The 21,751-nt window shown below is 37.2% G+C and overlaps 1 protein-coding gene across 6 annotated transcripts in view; it reads left to right on the top strand.

Moving 5' to 3' along the window:
* Positions 1-21,751, top strand: part of PRUNE2 (prune homolog 2 with BCH domain) — a 281,565-nt gene that overhangs the window by 54,016 nt on the left and 205,798 nt on the right. For all 6 annotated transcript variants that reach the window (XM_065908127.1, XM_065908124.1, XM_065908123.1 and 3 more), the window contains exons 4-6: positions 2,147-2,310; positions 18,586-18,738; positions 21,221-21,315. In XM_065908127.1, the coding sequence (XP_065764199.1) occupies positions 2,147-2,310; positions 18,586-18,738; positions 21,221-21,315 (412 nt within the window). The remainder of the gene's footprint in view (positions 1-2,146; positions 2,311-18,585; positions 18,739-21,220; positions 21,316-21,751) is intronic.

The raw sequence follows: 21,751 nt of genomic DNA, 5'->3' as shown, positions 1-21,751 counted from the left end.
TTTGAGTGGAAAATACTTATAAAATAGGCCCAAATTTTAATTTTAAATCATTTCAAACACTTTCTATATAACAATGCAACTTTATACTGATGCTGAAAATGTATAGTGAAGGTTGAAATTAACACTAAATAAAACTGAAAAATTCTTAAGAAAGAAATCTTGGTAGTGAAATGGAAAATTATATACATGGGCTAGGAAAGCCATTCAGTCATTGGCTCCTTTAGTCATAGCATTTCCTATAAAAGCAGGATGGACTCTATAAAGTTCATGTAATTTGGACTCCTTATTTTATGGACAAGAAACCCAAAACCCATTCGCAAATGACTTGCCCAAAGTACAACATGCAGTTAATAGAAGGGTTTGGGTGAGAACACAGATCTTCTGTTTCCTTCAGTAAGTACTTAGGAGTTGCTAACTGGTGCATGAATCTACAGATATTATACATAAAGAGGAATAAGACAAATTTCCTGCCTTCACAGTTCTTACAACCCATCACAGAGTCTCATTTGATAAGCTCTCTGTTGCTAGTGAGTGAAGAGTCCCCAGTTAAACATCTCAGCCATGTGAGGTGATAGTTTTTTGCAAACTTTGCCGATTTTCTAATCTTTGATATGGCATTTACCCATACATGAAATAAAATGTATACATGAAATAAAATGTAAAAGTATCTGATTTTTTATCTACCTTCCTTAAGGAAGCATATTTAGGTATGAATACCTTATATTGTCAGTTGTGAAGTTCATTCAGTTATAAAGAGTTTGGAAAATGATCTGCCTCTGTAGGGTTGTTTCTATCCCCATGATACTCAAAACACTCAAAATTCTTTTGAATAATACTTATTAATTAGTTGTTAACTGACTGAGAGTTATTCATAGGTTATTTGACTGAATTCCATTATCATTGTTCAGGTTGATCATGTGCTTGACTAAATTTGTGTGTTAACTTTTTCAAACTAACTATAACACAAGGAGATATGGAAAGAAGCAATGCAAGATGCCAAAGAAGGGAACTATGAAATTTGTGTCAGTTAAGATTTTAGGAAAAGTTTTGTTACCAATTAAAATGGAAACATTTATTCTGATTTTGAGACTGAAGTTGTGAAGCCTTGCTTTGGGATTGTTTACAAAATAGAATGTTTTTCAAAAATAAACTGCAATTTTCATTTCCTTCATTGCCATTCTTTGAGTTTTGGCAGACAGAATCAAGTCAGTTTTATCCACCTCTTTCTTCCTGCCTTTGATAAAAGCCAACTGTATCTCATATAAAAAGAATGATGCAGAAATAAATAAGCTAGAAGTATTTTTTTCCAGCAACATAACTGAATGTGTAAGCTTTGGATCCAGATAATTAAGAGTTTAAATAGAAGTAGTCTACTTACTAGGGCTTCCCAGGTGGCTCAGTGGTAAAGAATCTACACGCCAAGCAGGAGATGTGGCTCTGATCCCTGGGTTGGGAAGATCCCCTGGAGAAGGAAATGGCAACCCACTCCAGTTCTTGCCTGGAAAATACCATGGACAGAAGAGCCTGGCTGGCTGTAGTCCATAGGGTTGCAAAGCCTCAGACATAACTTAGGGACTAAATAGCAATGGCAGCAGCAGCAGTCTACTAGCTGTGTGGCCTTGGTCACTGTTATTTAATTTTATTTTTACACAATATTTAAAGGTTACACTCCATTTACAGTTTTTACAAAGTATTGACCATATTCCCTGTGTTTGTAACAGTCACATTTGTTAACCTTTTCATGCTTTTTTTTCCCACCTGTAAAAATAAGAATTTTAATAGAACCCATTGAGTAGAGTCAGTTTATAGTAGAAAATGTAATAATACTGAGAAAGTATTTATTACAGTGTCCAGCCTGTAGTGGAAACTCAATAAATGTTAGCTATAGCAATGATTATTATTGTTGTTATTATTATTTTCCAACAGCCAAACAAGAGATGAGAGTGCAAAGGTGTGAAGGTTTTCAAAGATTCTTGGGGATGTAATTAATTAAAATGAAATGTGAAAACACATAAAGAATAAGTCATGTGAACTTATTTTAATGGTTATTAAGAGGAAGTCACTTGTGTGGAAACAGAGATTAAATAATTCCAGAAAGTAAGAAAATATGCCCTCTTTCTTTTCCTCTCCTCCATTTGCTTTCCAGTGAGGACAAAACTTTAGAATCAGCAGTTGTCAAGGTCATTAATCCGGTGGAGCAGGGCGACGCCGGCTTTGAGTTCCGAGAGCCTTCGTCGTCTCTGGTGGTGAAAGAGATCCTCCAGGAGGCTCCCGAGGTCATCACCGAGCAGCTGGCTCATCTGCTCAGAGGTGAGAGATGGCTCTTTCCATTAAATACTGGAAGGCTTAATGGAGTGTCTCCAGACTCACTCATGCACAAAATGTGCGATCCATTCTTGGGTTAACAGTCCCTTTCAAGACCACGGGAAGCTTCAGCAGAGAGGCAGGGAGTAAAGAGTTTGTTAAAGAGTAGCATTATATTGAATATTAAAAATGTGCATTTAGAAATAGGCATGAAGGATCTTTGCTGTTTCACCAGACAGGAATATTAAATGTTCCCACTCCACAACAGCATGGATATGGGCCAGAATTCCACATTCCGTCATTGAAATGTCTCCTGGTACTGATCCATGCTCGTTTATATAATACTACTTGGATGGCACAGTCAGCTGCCTTCCTTTTGATGATACTGTGCAGGACTTTTATGGTTAAACTGCCACCTCCTTCTCTCCCCATCACGTCGTGTTTCCATCTTCACCCAGTTAGCTTTAAGCACTGTGTTCTCAGCGCGCTGTCATCAATTACCCTCCTCATCTCTTTTTCATCTTCCTCAGCGGGGTCTGTCACTTCTAAACAGTGGTTTCTAAGCTGGAAATTGTCCACTGACTTTGATGCCACAAAATTACCACAAAAATTCCATATTGTCTCATCTAGGACAGTTTTGGGTTTTATATAAAGCTGTTTTTCCTCCTTTCAACAATCCATCTTGAACATGATAGACCAAGTTTTTCTCAGGAGTATTTGACACAAGGAAGTGAAAAACACTGATTAACAGGCTGAAAGAATTAAAAAAGGAAAGAGAAGCCCAAGAATATGGTGACAACTCCTTTAAGGCTTTTTTTTTTTTCCTTTTTCTTTTTCTTCCTCTGCCTCTACCAGCATTTGGAGGGAAAAGGGTCCAGGACTTCTGTAGTTCCTATAAATGTCCTAGAACCAATGGCCCCAGTCAACCTGTTTTAAATACTTTTCTGCCTACGGACATCTGTTAAACTGCTCTCTGGGAAACTGCGCCTTCAACTAAACTAAGTAGCCACAACCATGTATCTCTGACAGAACAGAAGGGAAATAAAGGCAATTGGGGATCTCAGCCAAAAGGGAAGTAGTTTGACAGTGCAAATATGTGGAGCAAACACTAGAGAATATGTTGTTTAATTATTTTGAAACTAAGAAGTTTGGTTTATTGTCTAAAAAGATACATGTGTCATTTAGTAGGGAAAATGTAGTCAATGAACAGTTCAGCATGATTTTCCATAAGTAATAAGGTAATATCAAGCTGTAGTACTTGGAACAAAGATGATTTTGTTGCTGATTATGACAATGATGCCGGTGATAATAATGGTGACATTCAGATTTAGGGAATTTGAATCTTGTGGCTCAGATGGTAAAGAATCTGCCTGCAATGCAGGAGACACAGGTTCCATCTTTGGGCTAGGAAGATCCCCTGGAGAAGGGAACAGCTACCCACTCTAGTATTCTTGCCTGGAGAAATCCACAGACAGAGGAGTGTGGCAGGCTACAGTCTGTGGGGTTGCCAAGAATTGGACGTGACATGTCCAGTTGGACATGAGGAACCAACTCTTTGATGGATATTGCACTTTAGACTCTCTTGTTAGTTACCTTAGCTTTAGTTTGCAGAGTTGCCAAGAATTAGAGCTATGGTAAAGGACCTTGTTTTTTTTTTTTTTTTCAATCATCAGAGATTTTTTTCATAACTTTGGGTTTGAAGTGGCCTTGGGAAGCTGGCAGAATAAGACTGTCACTTCCTTGTTGCTTGGAAATTGGAATTTGGACAGACACAGTCCCTTTACCTGTGAAGACTGCCCACACAGACACTGTCATGAGAAAGCCAAGGTTGCTGAAGCCTGGCAGTAGAAGACATGGGTGGTTTAACATAGTAGAAAGAGAGCTCTGGAGACTTTGACCGAAGTGCGACACGTGCATATGCGTGTGTACATTACGTGGAACATTTTGGAACAGTTTGGCCAAGATGAACTGAAGAATGATGATCCCAGGAGTTTGGCTTTAAAAAGGTAACTTAAGTGTTTGGAGCAAGAAGGGCAATGACCACTTTTTAAAAGCTCCTGACTTTAATAAATATCAGAAAGGAATCAAGTTGAATTTTGCTGTACACACTAAACTGAAAATTAGATTTTATGGCTTTCTAATCATGTATTAACACCAACCCTAAAGGAGTGTTTTAAAGGGAAGTTTTTTTTATATGCCTATACATAATTTTAGGATTCATTATTTTCATAATGTCATTCTTTCTGAAGGGTTTTCTGTAGAAACAGCTATGATTTATTTTGCATTTTGGGGTGCTCAAAATGATCATTAATTTGACACACATTTCTAAACCATGTATTATGCATTCTTCTAGGTCTTGAAGGGATGCAAATTTCTACACACACCTTTGCCATAAAGAATTTTGAGAAGTGTCTGTTTCCAGATGACATGAAGTTAAATATTTAGTCAAAATTTGACTTGCTATACATTGAAGCAAATACATCGCTGGTTTGGAGACTTGCATGTCATTCATGCCTTCTTAGGGACAATATGTTTGTATAATATTAGAGGTTCTTTTCTACTGTTTTCATGAGGAAAGTGCTGAGTAACCAAAATACTTTTGCAAATTCTTAAAGTAATCATGAGGCAAAAAAAAAAAAAAATTTGTCAAGACTTGAAATAGTCCTTGAAAGCATCATAATTGGACCTCTATGTAAGATATGTTATTATAAACTTTGTGCCAAAAAACCTGAATATACTCCAAACTAAGTACTTTGTCAATCTAACTGTTCTTTGCCTTTCATTCCCATGGTCTCACCCTAAAATCCATCATGCTGAGGCTAGTGTGCTGTAAATGGATTTCTTGAGCCAAGATATTGATCCCCTCAGTCCTTGGAGAGGACCGTTAGTATGCCTCTTAGCCTGGTACACTGAATAAAAATACCTGTAATTTTCAGTTTGTTCCTTAATGTGCAAAAAGGTTGGGTCTATTCTTTTTTAGTATTGCTTGTTGGTACCTTCTCTTCTGCTCAACTTCTAAATATTGCAGTACCCTAGAACTTTGTCCTGGGAGCATTTTTTATCTGTACAGTACTTAGATGGCCTCATTTAGTTCCAAAATCTTAAATGTAACTCACAGGCTGTGACTCCTGTATCTCTAACCATAACCTTTCTTTAGAATTTGCCCATTTGACATCTTCACGTGCATGTCTAATTAGCACCACTACTTCAACAGGGCTATCATGGAACCCTTTGGTTCCCTGTACCTCCAAACCTACTTTTATCCCAGTTCGCTAATAGTAGTAAAAGGTACTGACATCCACCCAGTTGTTCAAGCCATTCAAGCTAGAAGTGATTCTTAATTCTTTCTTTTACCTTGCCTCCCTCATTGATGCATTGACAAGTCCTGGTGACTCTACATCTAAAACATAACTTGCATCCACTTTTCTCATAACTACTAGTATTTCAATCCAAGTTACTCTCTTTGACTAATGCCATAACTGCCTGACTGTTGCCCTATTTTCTTCATAAAAACTATTGCTTAGAAAGTGATCATAAAAGTATAAAACAGTCAAGTCAACCCCCTGCATAAAATCCATCGTACTCAAAATCCAAGCATTCCACCCTTACAGTGCACAACATAATCTTGCCTCTGCCAATTCCAACATCATTTCATGCTCTCTTCCCATTTTGCCATTGTGTGTTCTAGGAATAGAGGCCTTTCATCCTTTCAAATATGCCAAACTCTTCCACTCTTGACAGTTTACATAAACTGTACTTACCGTCTGAAATGCGTGTTTCTACCCATCTACTTAGCTTTATCACTGTATCTCCTTCTCCCTCTTGGTCCTTTATTCCAGAATATAAGCTTCATGAGATAAGAGACCATACATGTTTTGTTCACTGCTCCACTGTAGAAGAAAAGGAGTAGCCATCATAGTCAACAAAAGAGTCCAAAATGCAGTACATGCATGCAATCTCAAAAATGACAGAATGATCTCTGTTCGTTTCCAAGGCAAACCATTCATGGTAATCCAAGTCTATGCCCCTACCAGTAATGCTGATGAAGCTGAAGTTGAGCGGTTCTATGAAGACCTACAAGACCTTTTAGAACTAACACCCAAAAAAGATGTCCTTTTCATTATAGGGGACTGGAATGCAAAAGTAGGAAGTCAAGAAACACCTGGAGTAACAGGCAAATTTGGCCTTGGAGTACAGAATGAAGCAGGGCAAAGGCTAATAAGAGTTTTGCCAAGAGAACGCACTGGTCATAGCAAACACTGTCTTCCAACAACACAAGAGAAGACTCTACACATGGACATCACCAGATGGTCAACACCGAAATCATATTGATTATATTCTTTGCAACCAAAGATGGAGAAGCTCTAAACAGTCAACAAAAACAAGAATGGGAGCTGACTGTGGCTCAGATCATGAACTCCTTATTGCCAAATTCAGACTTAAATTGATGGAGAAGACTGCTAGACCATTCAGGTATGACCTAAATAAAATCCCTTATGATTATACAGTGGAAGTGAGAAATAGATTTAAGGGACTAGGTCTGATAGACAGAGTGGCTGATGAACTATGAATGGAGGTTCATGACATTGTACAGGAGATAGGGATCAAGACCATCTCCAAGAAAAAGAAATGCAAACAAACAAAATGGCTGTCTGAGAAGGCCTTACAAATAGCTGTGAAAAGAAGGTAAGTGAAAAGCAATGGAGAAAAGGAAAGATATTCCCATTTGAATGCAGAGTTTCAAAGAATAGCAAGGAAAGATAAGAAAGCCTTCCTCAGTGATCAGTGCAAAGAAATAAAGGAAAACAATAGAACAGGAAAGACTAGAGATCTCTTCAAGAAAGTTAGAGATGCCAAGGTAACATTTCACGCAAAGATGGGCTCAATAAAGGACAGAAATGGTATGGACCTAACAGAAGAATAAGATACTAAGAAGAGTTGGCAAGAATACACAGAAGAACTATCCAAAAAAGATCTAAACAACCCAGATAATCACAATGGTGTGATCACTCACCTAGAGCCTGACATCCTGGAATGTGAAGTCAAATGGGCCTTAGGAAGCATCACTATGAACACAACTAGTGGAGGTGATGGAATTCTAGTTGAGCTATTTCAAATCCTAAAAGATGATGCTGTGAAAGTGCTGCACTCAGTATGCCAGCAAATTTGGAAAACTCAGCAGCGGCCACAGGACTGGAAAAGGTCAGTTTTCATTCCAATCCCAAAGAAAGGCAATGCCAAAGAATGCTCAAACTACCTCACAATTGCACTCTTCTTGCATGCTAGTAAAGTAATGCTCAAAATTCTCCAAGCCAGGCTTCAGCAATACGTGAACTGTGAACTTCCAGATGTTCAAGCTGGTTTTAGAAAGGGCAGGGGAACCAAGAGATCAAATTGCCAACATTCGCTGGATTATCAGAAAAGCAAGAGAGTTCCAGAAAAACATCTATTTCTGCTTTACTGACTATGCCAAAGGCTTTGACTGTGTGGATCACAATAAACTGTGGAATATTCTGAAAGAGATGGGGATACCAGACCACCTGACCTGCCTCTTGAGAAATCTGTATGCAGGTCAGGAAGCAACAGTTAGAACTGGACATGGAACAACAGACTGGTTCCAAATAGGAAAAGGAGTATGTCAAGGCTGTATATTGTCACCTTGCTTATTTACTTTATATGCAGAGTACATCATGAGAAACGCTGGGCTGGAGGAAGCACAGCTGGAATCAAGATTGCCGGGAGTATCAGTAACCTCAGATATGCAGATGACACCACCCTTATGGCAGAAAGTGAAGAACTAAAGCCTCTGATGAAAGTGAAAGAGGAGAGTGAAAAAGTTGTCTTAAAGCTTAACATTCCGAAAACTAAGATCATGGCGTCCGGTCCCACCACTTCATGGCAAATAGATGAGGAAACAGTGGAAACAGTGGCTGACTTTATTTTTGGGGGGCTCCAAAATCACTGTAGATGGTGATTGCGGCCATGAAATTAAAAGACAGTTGGTCCTTGGAAGAAAAGCTATGACCAACCTAGACAGCATATTAAAAAGCAGAGACATTACTTTGCCAACAAAGGTCTGTCTGGTCAAGGCTATGGTTTTTCTAGTGGTCATGTATGGATGTGAGAGTTGGACTATAAGGAAAGCTGAGCACTGAAGAATTGATGCTTTTGACCTATGGTGTTGGAGAAGACTCTTGAGAGTCCCTTGGACTGCAAGAAGATCTAACCAGTTCATCCTAAAGGAGATCAGTCCTGGGTGTTCATTGGAAAGACTGATGCTGAATTGAAACTCCAGTACTTTGGGCACCTGATGCAAAGAGCTGAGTCATTTGGAAAGACTCTGATGTTGGGAAAGATTGAAGGCAGGAGGAGAAGGGGATGACAGAGGATGAGGTGGTTAGATGGCATCACTGACTCAATGGACATGAGTTTGGGTAAACTCCGGGAGTTGGTGATGGACAGGGAGGCCTGGCGTGCTGTGGTTCATGAGGTCACAAAGAGTCGGACATGACTGAGTGACTGAACTGAACTGAACTGAACCACTGTTCTTTTCTCGTGTGCCTGCAACAGTGCCTGTCATATAAAAGACCCTCAATAAATCCTGCCATGAAATGAATTTTGCAAGAGTTTTTTATATCCTTTTTGTTTTATGACTATATTGATTTAGTTGGTACTATGATATTGTATTAATAATTTCCATTTCATTCCAGCCCATCCCTCCAATATTCTTTATGTCCAGAATTCGAACATTGTTCCTTCCAATAATATCCTCCCCCCTTTTTTTGCTTTTAGAAATCTTTGTTTTGGTATTTTTCAACTGTTTGTTTCTATTATCATCTTTATATATGTATCTTATATATATACATATATATGTTTAATTTTAGCCTTTCATGGAATATTATACATGTACAGAAAAGAATACAAAGCATGAATAGAAAAATTTAAATATACAGCTCAGTGAAATATCACAAAAGAGACATATTTTTAACAATTAATCAGGTAAAATGTGGAACAAGATAGTCCTTGTGCCTTTCCCCATCACAACTCTCTCCCTCTCTAAGTAAAGATAACCAATATTTTGATCTTTACAGCACACAGCTTCCTGCTTTTCTTTAAATTTTACCACACCAGTGTGTTCCCCGTAACACTAGAGATTGGTTTTTGTCTCTTTGGCATATTATATAAATTGGATCATATAGTGTACACTCTTCATTTTTATTATATCCCTGCTTTTATATTAAATGTAGTATCTATTTGCACAGGTCAGTCATCTGTCTATCCATTTATTTATTTTTTGTATCCTTTCTTTTTCCATGGAATATTTGAGGCGGCTTACAAAAATGCATGTAAATATAATAAAACAGAAAAAAAGAGTCAGGGTCAGGAAACATACCAATAAATAAACTTGGAGGAGTAAAAGTGATGTTCTGTTTGAAAGTTTGAATATGAGCCTCCTGGAGACAAGAAATAAATAGAAATATAATTAACTGTGAAATTCATATTATTAGTGAAACAAACGCATATACCAGTTCCTTATTAAAAGAGTATCTAGGTCTGATGGTTTTTTCATTGCATCATCCTTATTGAAAGGACACCTAATAACATCATAGACATTCTCCAACTCTTACATATATAATAGCGTTTTATATAGGTACTGGGCAGTGTATCACACACTTTTCTGCTCCTCAATCAGCATGTGGGGATTGTTCTAATCAGCTTGACCTTTAGCCTAGTAAAGACTAGACTATTCCTGTTCCAAGTTTCTTTTTCTATACAGGCTGGTGTTTTTTCTAAATATATGAAATTAATACTTAAAATTAGCCATATTGGAATCTTTTGTAGTCTTAGTCTTATACTCACTGCTCTAGCTATGTGTCAGAATGTTTGCATGATGGGATAATATTATATTCAAATATGGGGGTAGAACCTGATTAATATGGATGCTGTTAAAAGATCATTTGTATACCAATTAAAAGTAGATATCAAGCTGCCAGTGGAGAAATAACCTGCTGTGTTTATCTGATCATCTGCCCTGTCACTCTGTCATCTGGACCTTGGAAGGACAGTTATGGATAAATGCCAACAGGTGACACAGCCATGGCTAATGTGTGTTCAGGCTCTTTAGGGCATTTGACGAAGTTGAAATAATTTACATTTTCTTGAATTAATACTTCTTACAATAGTTAGATCTTGCTGTTGTCTTTTAGTAGGACATATCTCAAACTTAGAAATTTCAGGATGCAGCTCATGAGCATCATTTTCATCTGAAAAGGCATAGATTGACTTATGGAGACTGCTTTCTAATTATTTGTGTAAGAAATTATCTGAGAAGAGAATGTGCTCATTCAGATGAGATCATAAATGACCTTGATTTTTGGAAATCTGTCTTTTCACTTCTTCATCCCTTCCCCATCTATATTTTTGCTGTTGTGGTTGTTGTTCTTTGTTTTATTTCTTTTCTCCTAACTTTTCATCTCCTCTTCCTCTTCTTATTTTCTTTCTCCTACTATTTGCTTCTAAGGCTTATTATTATTTTCAAACAAGTTACCATCTGTTCTAAAAGTCACATACAGTCATGGTGGCCTGAAGTTGGTGTTTGGTTACGCCCTGAGTTTGTACCAAAAGCGAACAATTATAGACCTGTCAGACTCCTCAACCTGGATTCGTTTTCTGCAGAAATGTTTACTAGAGGGCTATTGTCAAATTTAAGGCCCATTAAATTGATGAATCATCGCACTGAGGATTTGTGTGCCCACATGTGTATTTGTGTGTGTGTGTGTGTGTGTGTGCGCGCGCGCGCACACACACACTTTCCAGAACTAGCTGGCAAGGATGAGATTGCAATCACTGATTACCAGGCAGGTTTCCATCAAAACCACAGCTCACTGGACCTTTCATGTTTCTTTTCTTTGTACAAGGCCTTGACAGAGCCACAACTTGAATAGTGAAACAAATAACAGCAGTTGTTCTTAGCTGAGGAAGTGGAAAAAATATGCCCTAGCTTTTAAAGAAATAATTCTCTCCTTCTGTTGGTTGTTCCATTTGAACGTTAATAAAATTGTTGCTTGCTATTTTCATAGCCTGGATTACCAGCTTCAAAAAGGTCCTTTTAAGGAGGTCTAATAGGAAAGGAACAGAGCCAGACCGTTTTTTTCCCTCTCTTGCCCAAAGAGTGAATCATTCATCTCCCAAAATGGTTACAAAGTCCAGAAGGAATTACAGGGCTGTTTTCCTTTGGAAGAGGGATGGCCTGAGTTGGGGGAAGGGGACAGAAATTATTTTTTCTGCTAGATACAAAACCAGAACAATTCCTCAACCTTAGAGTGTTAATTATTTATCTTGCTTTATAAAGATGAATTTTATTCTTAAATTTAGGCATTTTAAATTTATAAGATTACTAAGCACTTGAATAACTTGCTCCCTTTTTAGCCCTTTGCAGGCAAAAATACAAGTTGTATTTTCCATTTTTTTTCTCCTTCTTTCTCCCTCCCCCTTCCTCTCTCTCTCCATTATTTGTCCCTTAATTTTTTTGTTTCAGTATGAAAAAAAATGATCCCAGGTGAAATAGGAAAGAGGTTTAAATCCCTTCTTTTCTGCCAAGAATTTATCATGCAGAATATGCCTTGACTATGGTGAATGTTTTCCCCAAACAACTTCTGACTTCATTAGTTCATGTTTAATATTAATGCACTGCAATTGCTTTTGGGAAGAGGTCCTTCTCTTCTCCATTCTTTTGAACAAAGAATATGTGGTTGATTTTTTTCTCTAATGGAATGAAATATTTACTATTTTATTATAATTGCTTTCTTTGTTACTTGTTGGTAATTTCTCATGGTCTTTGAAGAGCTGGGACACATTTGTATACATGAATATGAATTTAAGGAGTTTTTTAGTTCTGCAGATTTAACTGGAAGTTAAGTCAACTCCTATGTCAAAAATAGGTTTAATTTTGCTCAGAGGTGCTTTCGGCTACTCTATATCCTGCTACTGATATTTAACTTAAGTATGTTACTAAATGAGCCTCTAGAGTGAAGTAGAAAAATTTGCTATAGATGAGTCCTTTGAATAAAGTTGGGCCATAGCCTTTCTTCTGCAGTAAAAACAACTCAGAGTATGATGAGCATCTTTTTGACTAATTTTTTTCCTACTTACATCAGAACTTCATCTCTTTCTTAATTGTCAAGTCAAAATTATAATGTCAGAAGTTCCTTTTCATTGAATTATTCTGTTGGATTCTGTTTAGTGCAATACCTGTTAGATTAATTTCTGAATACTGCCTTTTTGTGGTATTTTAAAATTAAAATCATTAAACCGAAGAAATTGGAATCTTGGTTTGACTGTAAGCCAGGCATATTTTTGTGAAATTTATTACTAAATATTTACATTTTGATGCTATTACAGTTTAATTTAAATTTGATTTTCTAATTGCTCATGATTGTTTATAGAAATACAAGAGTTTGTGTTACTGATGTTATACCCAGCAGCCTTGCTAAATTTATTTACTGTCTTAAGTTAATTTGTATTATTAATTAGTTAATTCATTTGTTACTGAATAATTAATTTATTTGCATTTTCATTTTTAAGTTGATACACATATTGTCTATGAAGAAGGCAGTTTTTGTTTCTTCTTTTTCTCTCTTCACACTTTCACCTTTTTTTGTTTTTACACTTTTACTTCTTTTACTGTCTTATTTCTCTGGTTAGGATTCAGACTGCAGTGTTAAGTAGAAATAGCATGCATCTTTGTCTAATTCCTGATTTGAGGTGGAAGTCTTTCATAATTCACAGTTAAGGATAATGTTTGTTTTTCTTATTTGGTTTTTTTTTCCTCTTTCTTTTAAAATTGTTTTGTTTTTTAAATGTTTATAATATTGTGTTGGTTTCTGCCATACAACATTGTGAATTAGCCATAACCTTACTTGGTTTTTATAAATGCCCTTCATCAAATTAAGTGAGTTGTCTTTTATTTCTACTTGGCTGAGATTTAATATGATTAAATCTTGGATTCTATCAAGTAGTTTCACAACTAGACTTTTACTGAGGTGACCATTTGATATTTCTCTTCTACTAGGGTGCTTAACTATGTTAACTTTGGAATGTTAACTTGGCCTTTAATTCCTAAAAAGCCCCTATTTGGTGACAATTCGATATCTTATTATATATTGCTACCTTGATTTGGGGCTAGCTTAAAAAAATTTTTTTGCAACTATACTTATGAGAAAGATATGCCACTGCTTCTTCTTTCTTGTACTGTCTCTACTGAGTATTGGTATAAAGATTATGCTGGATTCAGAAAATAAGATGGGAAGTATTTTCTCTTTCTAATCTCTCGGACAATTTGTGTAAAATTACTATATTGTTTTCTTAGATGTACGGAACTAAGGATATTAAACTGTGGATTCATTTTAAAATAAATGCAAAACCATCCCAATTAAAATTTCTTTTCCTATCAGTTTGGCAAGTTGAGTTTTTCCAGAAATGCCCATTTCCTCTAAAATTTAAAATCTATTAAAATTATATTTATCTTTTAAAAAATATTTATTTATTTGGCTGAGCCAGGTCTTAGTTGGTGCATGCAGGATCTTTAGTTGTGGCATGTGGGACCTAGTTCCCTGACCAGGGATTGAACCCTGGCCCCGTGCATTGGGAGTGTGGAGTCTTAGCCACTGGACCACTAGGGAAGTCCCCTATACTTATCTTTTAAAGTTATTAGAATCTGTAATATGTCACTATTTCATTTTTAATATGGGAAAATTATACCTTCTATCATTTTGTCTTTTAATCATTTTCAAAAACCATATTAGCCTATTCCAAGAATCAGTATTTTGTTTTATTTTACTTATATGTGTTTCTTTTTTATGTTTTTAAGTTTTGCTCTTATCTTTATTATATCCTTTCTTCTACATTTTTTAGTTGAGGTGTCTTTTTTTAACATCTCATGCTTTTGAGATTATAAAATTTCCTCAGCACATCTCTAGCTGCATCTTACAAGTTTAAATGTAGTATTTTCATATCACTCAATTAAATTGTATTCTAATTTATGTTGTGATTTTTCCTTTTACCATGATTTGGAAGTGCATTGTTTATGTTTCAAACATTTGGAAATTTTCTAGTTTTGTTGTATTATCGATTTTTAGACTATTTTCATGATAACTATAGAATATAACTCATTGTAATCCTCTGAAATTTGTTGAAGTTTGTCTCAACACGTGGCCAATTTTGGTTAATGTCTCATTTGTATTAGAAGATAAAGTATAGTCTGATGTTGTTGATAATGATAAATTTATGTCAGATCAACTTTGTTACTCATGTTGCTCACATATTCTATGTATTTACTGATTTTTTTTTCCTGCTGGTTCTTAGAGTTGCTGAGAGATGTGTGCTAAAATTTCCCACTAAGATTGTATATTTATCTCATTCTTCATTCAGTTCTGTCAGTTTTTGCTTTGGATATTGGGAAGCTATTAGATATTGTTATTAGTTCATGTAACGTTAGCATTGATGTATCTACCCGAAGGTTGATTCTTTAATAATAAGCACATATTTGTCTTAATCTCAAGTAATTCTTGTCTTAGAGTATCTAATATTAGTATATTATACCAGTGTTACATCTTTTTCTACTCTTTTACTTTCAGTCTTTCAATATCATTAGATCTAAGGTGTGCTCATGTAAAAAGTATATTGCTATTGTAGTTTTTAAAAGAGTTTGATAATTTTTGTCTTTTAATTGAAGTAGTTCAGCTGGTAAAGAATTCACCTGCAATTCAGGAGACCCCAGTTAGATTCCTGGGTCAGAAAGCTCCGCTGGAGAAGGGATAGGCTTCCCACTCCAGTATTCTTGGGCTTCTCTGGTAGCTCAGCTGGGAAAGAACCTGCCTGCAATGTGGGAGACCTGGGTTTGATCCCTGGATTGGGAAGATCCCTTGGAGAAGGGAAAGGCTACCCACTCCACTATCCTGGCCTGGAGAATTCCATGGACTCTATAGGCCATGGGGTCGCAAAGAGTCTAGCACAACTTAGCGACTGAACAATGAGCAACAACAAAAAACACTTAACATTAAATTTACCAACTTAAACATTTTTAAGTGTACAGTTCAATAAAGTATACCCACGTTGTTGTACAACAGAGCTCTAGCACTTGTTCGTCTTGCAGTCCTGAAACTCTATACCCACTGAACAGTCACTGTCTCTTTATATTAATGTAATTGCTCTTACGTTTGGGCTTAATATGTCATTTTGCTATTTGTTTTCTACTTGTCTCAGATTTTCCCCTTTTCTCTATCTTTTTTTACTATTATTACACTAAATAAGGATTTTTACTATTACATTTTCCTTCACTAGCTTATTAGTTATGAATTCCTTTTTAGAAAATTATTTTAGTAATTATTTTATAGTTAAGATTATAAAATACCATTAATTTATCTTATAAATCAATATTTTTACCACTTGCCTGATCATCCAAGAACCTTAGAGAAATTTGTCTCTACTTAGTTCAATCTGCAATTTGTTACTGTTGAAATGTATTTTAATTACACATCTATTTTAAACTCCGTATTATAAATGTTTTATACAGTGGACATTGATTTATTCTCACTCATATATTTATATTCTCCAATACTTCTTCCTTGCTGTTGTTTTTGAGTGTGACTTCTTCTTGTGCCAGATACTTCCAATTTATATTTCTGAAAATGTCTTTATTTTGCCTTCATTTTTTCTTATATTTCAGTATGTATGTATGTGAAAGTCACTCAGTCATGTCCAATTCTTTGCAACCCCATGGACTATAGAGTCCATGGAATACTCCAGGCCAGAATACTGGAGTGGGTACCCTATCTCTTCTCCAGTGGATCTTCCTGACCCGGAAATTGAACCAAAGTATCCTGCATTACAGGCAGATTCTTTACCACCTGAGCTATCAGCAAAGAATTCAATATCGGCATTTCTTTTATATCAGCACTTTGCAGTTGTAATTTCAGTGTCCTTTGACTTTCATCATTTTAGGTGAGATTAAGGCTCAGTTTTATTGTAGTTCCTTTGACAGTAACATATTTCTTTTTCTCTGATATATACTTTGTCCTCTGTGATTTTTAGCAGTTTTACTGTCACATGCCTAGATGTAGTTTCTTTGTATTTATTCTGTTTTGGATTCATAATTTACTTTGAATATTTGAATAATCTGTTTAATTACTTTTGAAAAATGATTGGCTACTCTTTTCAAATATTGCTCCATCCCCTTTTCTCTCTCCTTTCCAAGGGGAACCGTATTACATATATCTTAGACCTTTTATCTATGTCATCTATGTTTCTTATGATAATATCTGTTTTTTGATAATTTTATTATTGGTTAGTTCTAATTAATTTCTTCCCATCCCTTGCACTGGCCAAATCTCCCACCTGAGTGCCTGTACGCATGCTCTGCCTGGGTCAGGATCTCCCGGTACCTTGCCTTTGCCTTAAGTCACTTAATATTCAAGTCTCGGCTTAGCTTAACTCTCTCTAGGAAAACTTTTATGACCCCTAAATTCTTGCCTAGATTCAGAGGACTGTTTTTCCTCAGTGATATTTCTTACCCCCCTCATATTCAAAATGTATGTGGGACTTCTCTAGTGGTCCAGTGGATAAGAGTCCACCTGCCAATGCAGTGGACGTGAGTTCACCTCCTGGTCTGGGAAGATCCCACATGCCTCAGGGCAACTGAGCTCGTACACCACCGCTACTCACCCTGCACTCCAGAGTCTGTGAGCCGCAACTGCTGAGCCTGTGTGCTGGAGCTGCTGAAGCTCAGGCACCTCGAGCCTGTACTCTGCAAGAGGAGAAGCCTCCGCAACGAGAAGTCCTTGCGCTGCAACTAGAGAGCAGCCCCTGCTTGCCACAGCTAGAGAAAAGTTTGAGCAGCAACGAAGATCCAGCCCAGCCAAAAATAAATAAAATAGATAAATTTTCAAAAGACAAAAGAAAATTTATGTTTTACTTATTTGTAGCCCCTGAACAACTATAAGCTTCAACAGGCACGGCTAGCATTATTCCAGTCATGAATCGTTAGCATCTAGTATAGCGCTTGGCTCATAATAGGTGCTCAGCAGTTCTTTGCTAAAGGAATGAATGAAGGAATAAGATGCCTTAAATGTATTTGGCAGTGTTTATTTCTCATGATGATGTTTACATTTATTGATTTTTTGGTATATAACCTTATAAGCTGGTAAAATAGCATTATTTCTGTTTTTAAAATAGGCAAATAGAAACAGAGAGGCCAGATGACTTGCTTGGGGCTTTTCCAGGACTTTTAATGGTGAATGTGTATCTAATCTCTGTGTACTGTAGATTTTTAGGTAGATGTCTAGATTATGTACCAAAGTTTTCTCTCACTCACTACTTCATTTCTCCTTTTACATTTTTACCACTGTAATTGTCATTTAGGCTACCCTGAAAGCTAGAGAGATGTATCAACCTGATTAATCAATAATTTTGAGGAATTTTAGAGAGTTTAATCATTTATCACTAAGCAAAACCTCCTTTCCCCCCATGACTCTGTTAGTCTGGGCCCAGGTTACAGGAAAAGGGCATGTGACAGGTGGTAGCTCTTCCCTTTTAAGGTGAGATTATGTATAGAAATTCTAGGAGATTGTGAGAAGTTAGTCATTCATATCATTGAAGTGCTTTGTAATTGAAACCTGTGAGTTAGACCCAGCTTATGAATCATTATAATTAGATGTTAGTAAACAACTTCAAAACTGTGTGTCGTACCTGGAAGACTGGGGATGGATTCAGGGTTCACTGCCTTATCAGATCCTTCTGCTGCTGACACTTTGACTAGGAAATCATTTCATTGTTAAGAGGAGAGAGTTCTTATATAAAATCAGTAACGTGATGAATGAAATGATCTCTGTGATCTCTTAAAGGTATTCTTAAACAGAAATATTAAGTCATATTTAATATTTTTAAATAGTTTTCATTAACTTCCATCCTGAGAATGTTTAAAACTAATGTGTATCATTTTTGTGTATTTGTGTGGGATGGGGAAACATTTTATTTCTTTATCTGTAACTGTGCCATATTCAATTCAGTTGTTGAGATTACTACTGGAAGAACAGTGAGGCAAGACAGACAGTATCTGAAGGGTTTTCTAAAAGTTGCCTCTTGAATGTTACACAATGGAGGCCCCTGGTTTAGACAGGAATCTGAAAGTGGAAGCAGACTTCAAGACTAGAAAGCATTGACTTTCCTGAGCCCCATCCTAGCTTGACTAGAAAGTTTAAGGGTGATTTTATTCATGCCTTTCAGGTAGCATCCTTTTTAAGTGGATGGCCATGGAGCCCAAGAAGATCTCAGAAAAGCAGGAGGAAATTCTTTCTATCCTGGAAGAAAAATTTCCCAGCTTACCTCCAAGAGAGGACATTATCAGTATCCTGCAGGAGACCCAATCCAGTGCTCAGGGTGAGTGACTGTCCCGCAGCTGTGGAGGGATGGTTTGGGGTGTGGGTTGTTGCTGGGCCCCAGGAGGTGGACTTGTGCCTTCACTTTCTTCCCTAATGTTCGTGCTTGGGCAGAGTTTTCAGGAGCATCGTGTTGGCTCACCTGGAAGCAGACAGTTCGCGCTGCAGGCTTTCCTCTGAGGCCTTTGTACCTGGATGTGTGGTTAATTCGTGTGCCTAATAGGCACCCCGGATGCATCATGACAGGAAACCCCTGCGCTGGGAGGGCTCTATTTTGAGAATATGGCATGGACAATGTCAAGCGCAATGGGATTTCATAAATGAATTTGAGGAAAAAACTGAGAAGATTCTTAAGCAGATAAAATTATTCTATAAGTCTAGGCTTTGTCAAGAGAGTGCTTTCCCTGGTTCAGTTGTTTAACAATAGTAATAATAGCAGCAACAGTTCATTAAGTGTCTAATATACACGAGGTTCTGATGGTACAACTTTGTATGAATTTTCATACGGAGTCCTCAGGACAACCCTGCCAGGTGGAATTATTATCCCCAATATTCAAATGAAAACACTGAAGCACAGAGAAGCATCTCTGCTTTTGCATCATCACACACAGGTGGCCAGGCCTGGATTTAAACCTAGACAGTCAGTTTGACTTAAGGTGTACAGCTTTCTCCCTTAGTTTGGAATCCTGCAGGGGCAGAGTCTGAGGCAAAGCAAGATATTTGGGAGGTGATCCCAGGAAACACTGATAGGGCCTGGAGCACTTTAACCAGCAAGTTATCTTTGTGGGAAATCAGGCCTTTATCCCACTAAGGACCTCTGGAAAAGAGTGTAAAATTGCACTGCAGTGTTTTCCTACCCGAGGGGTACAGTGGCATGTTGGAACTTGTTTATCGGAGCTCCAAGAGCTGACTGCTAAATTTTCAGGAATTTTGTGCATGGGTTGATGTTGGGTTGGCAGGTTGGAATCGGCTATGGTATGAGTATTGACAGCACAGAAATTCACGCCATGAATCAGGTTTTGTTAGGAGCATACCCCTGGAATGTTGAGGGTTACTTAGTTCCAGGGACTGTTAATTTTCCTGGGGTGGGCTTTGATGGCCAGAGAAAACCCTCAGGAAAAGAGATGCAGGTGCCGGCGGTTTAGCGACTTGCTAGGGCATGAGAGTCAGAGGAAATGTGGGCGGGCCACTGACACACCTGTTACACATGCACATGTGCAGATATATGTGGATGTGTAGCCGCATGATGATGTGCATTTTGTCATTCATTTTCAAAACTAGATCAAACTTTTCATGTCACTATATATTCTATAAATCATTTTATGCTGTAGTGTGATAGATGGCAGCTTTTCAACCTTTGAGTGGAAAAGAAATATTTAGTAGCTGTTTCCCCCTGCTGCTTTGATTGATAGTGTTATAAGTTGAGAGGGCAAATATTAATAATTGGCAAATAATGATTGACTCTGCCATCTTAATGTACATCTGAGAAGGAGATACGTGCTTTACTGGGCTTTAGTATAGGTCTTCTCAAGAGTTTAGACCTGCTCTGATGTAAAAATGTAGGGTGAGAATTCAGTATTAAGCCAGACCCTTTCCTGTTTTCCATGATAGATTTTATTGAAGCAGATTGGTCCGCTGGCTAAAACTATGCAGTTCTAGATAATCTATCCCTTCTGGATTATTCTCCCATCATTTAAGAAATCCCATAGCTCCTATTGCCAGAGCCTATTACAAGGGTGGCCAACTTAATTACGATAGTTTTATGGGTCATATTTATAAAGTGCATTGTGAGTAAAATTACAATTGAAAACATGGAGGCTGTTCTAAATGCATCTTGAAAGCAAATTTTCGCTTTCCTGGGTATTATTTGGTTGTTTGCATGGTTATGTTGGTTTTTCTTACCTACTGCGCTTTTCTACTCTGCTTCTGTCTGCTGTGGGTTTCCAGAGTCTGACCTCTGAGTGTTTAATCTTCTGGGCTCCCCTGAAGATTACTGGTTTCAGTTGAATTTGGACCACAGAAGAGTTAGAAATATATGGGGCATAGGCGTCAAAGGAAGGGGAAGAGACTGTTGTATTTCTTCCCTGCTCCCTTCCTCTTGGTGCTTAGTTTCTGCAACCCCTCTCTACTACTCCAGATATCTGTTTCCTTCACCCAAACTTCTGCTAGTATCTGGATGCTAGATAAAAGGATAAAAATTCTTTTATTAATTTTCTCAGTCCCACCCACATCTCTGCAAGTGTCCTACTATTAAAGAATCTTCTTTGGCCTCCTGAAGGGTGAATTCTGTTTCCTGCTGGGATCCTCACTGATGCAAATATTATCACCATGTGGTTTTTTGCCTTCATGTGTGTTTATTATGGTTAAAAGAGATATGAGAGGGGAAATACTGAAATTAACAGGGTGACGTCTTCAAATAATCCCTTAATATTACCAAAAATCTTCCTCAACATGTAACGTAATGTTTTTTCTCTCATCCACAGGTTTAGGTATTGAACAGACAATGCTGAAGAATCTAAAAGAGCTTTCAGATGGAGAAATAAAAGTGGCCATTAGCACTGTGAACATGACCCTGGAGGTAAGGGTGGGAAAGATTTTTTGGCGATTTGACGGATTTCATACAGCTGCATCTTAAGCAACTGGAACAGTTCTCTCTATTGCATAGTTAGTGTTAGTCTTTTGCTGTGAATGCTTCTTTATGGTATATTTGACTAGAAATGTGCCTTATTATTTTGGATGAAAACACTGTGCTAAACCAATGAAAGATGCCAAAAAACCTGGATTCCTAAGATGAGTGCCATTTCATTCATCTCAGAATGAAACAAAACAAACATCTCAGAAAAACAAAACAGACTCACATGTGTATACATGTATGTGTATTTATATGTATGTAACCTGTTTAGCAACAGTGATTATCTATGTGTTTGGAGAAGGAAATTTAGATTCATTTCCTTTTTCTGTGCCCCACCGTGCATTGTCCATAGATCTTTTCTAAGAAACTAAGTTGTTCTTTG

This window comes from Muntiacus reevesi, chromosome 17, assembly GCF_963930625.1.
Source record: "Muntiacus reevesi chromosome 17, mMunRee1.1, whole genome shotgun sequence".
NCBI lineage: Eukaryota > Metazoa > Chordata > Mammalia > Artiodactyla > Cervidae > Muntiacus > Muntiacus reevesi.
The sequence above is the reverse complement of the archived record's forward strand: the minus strand, read 5'-3'. Positions and strand labels throughout refer to the sequence as shown.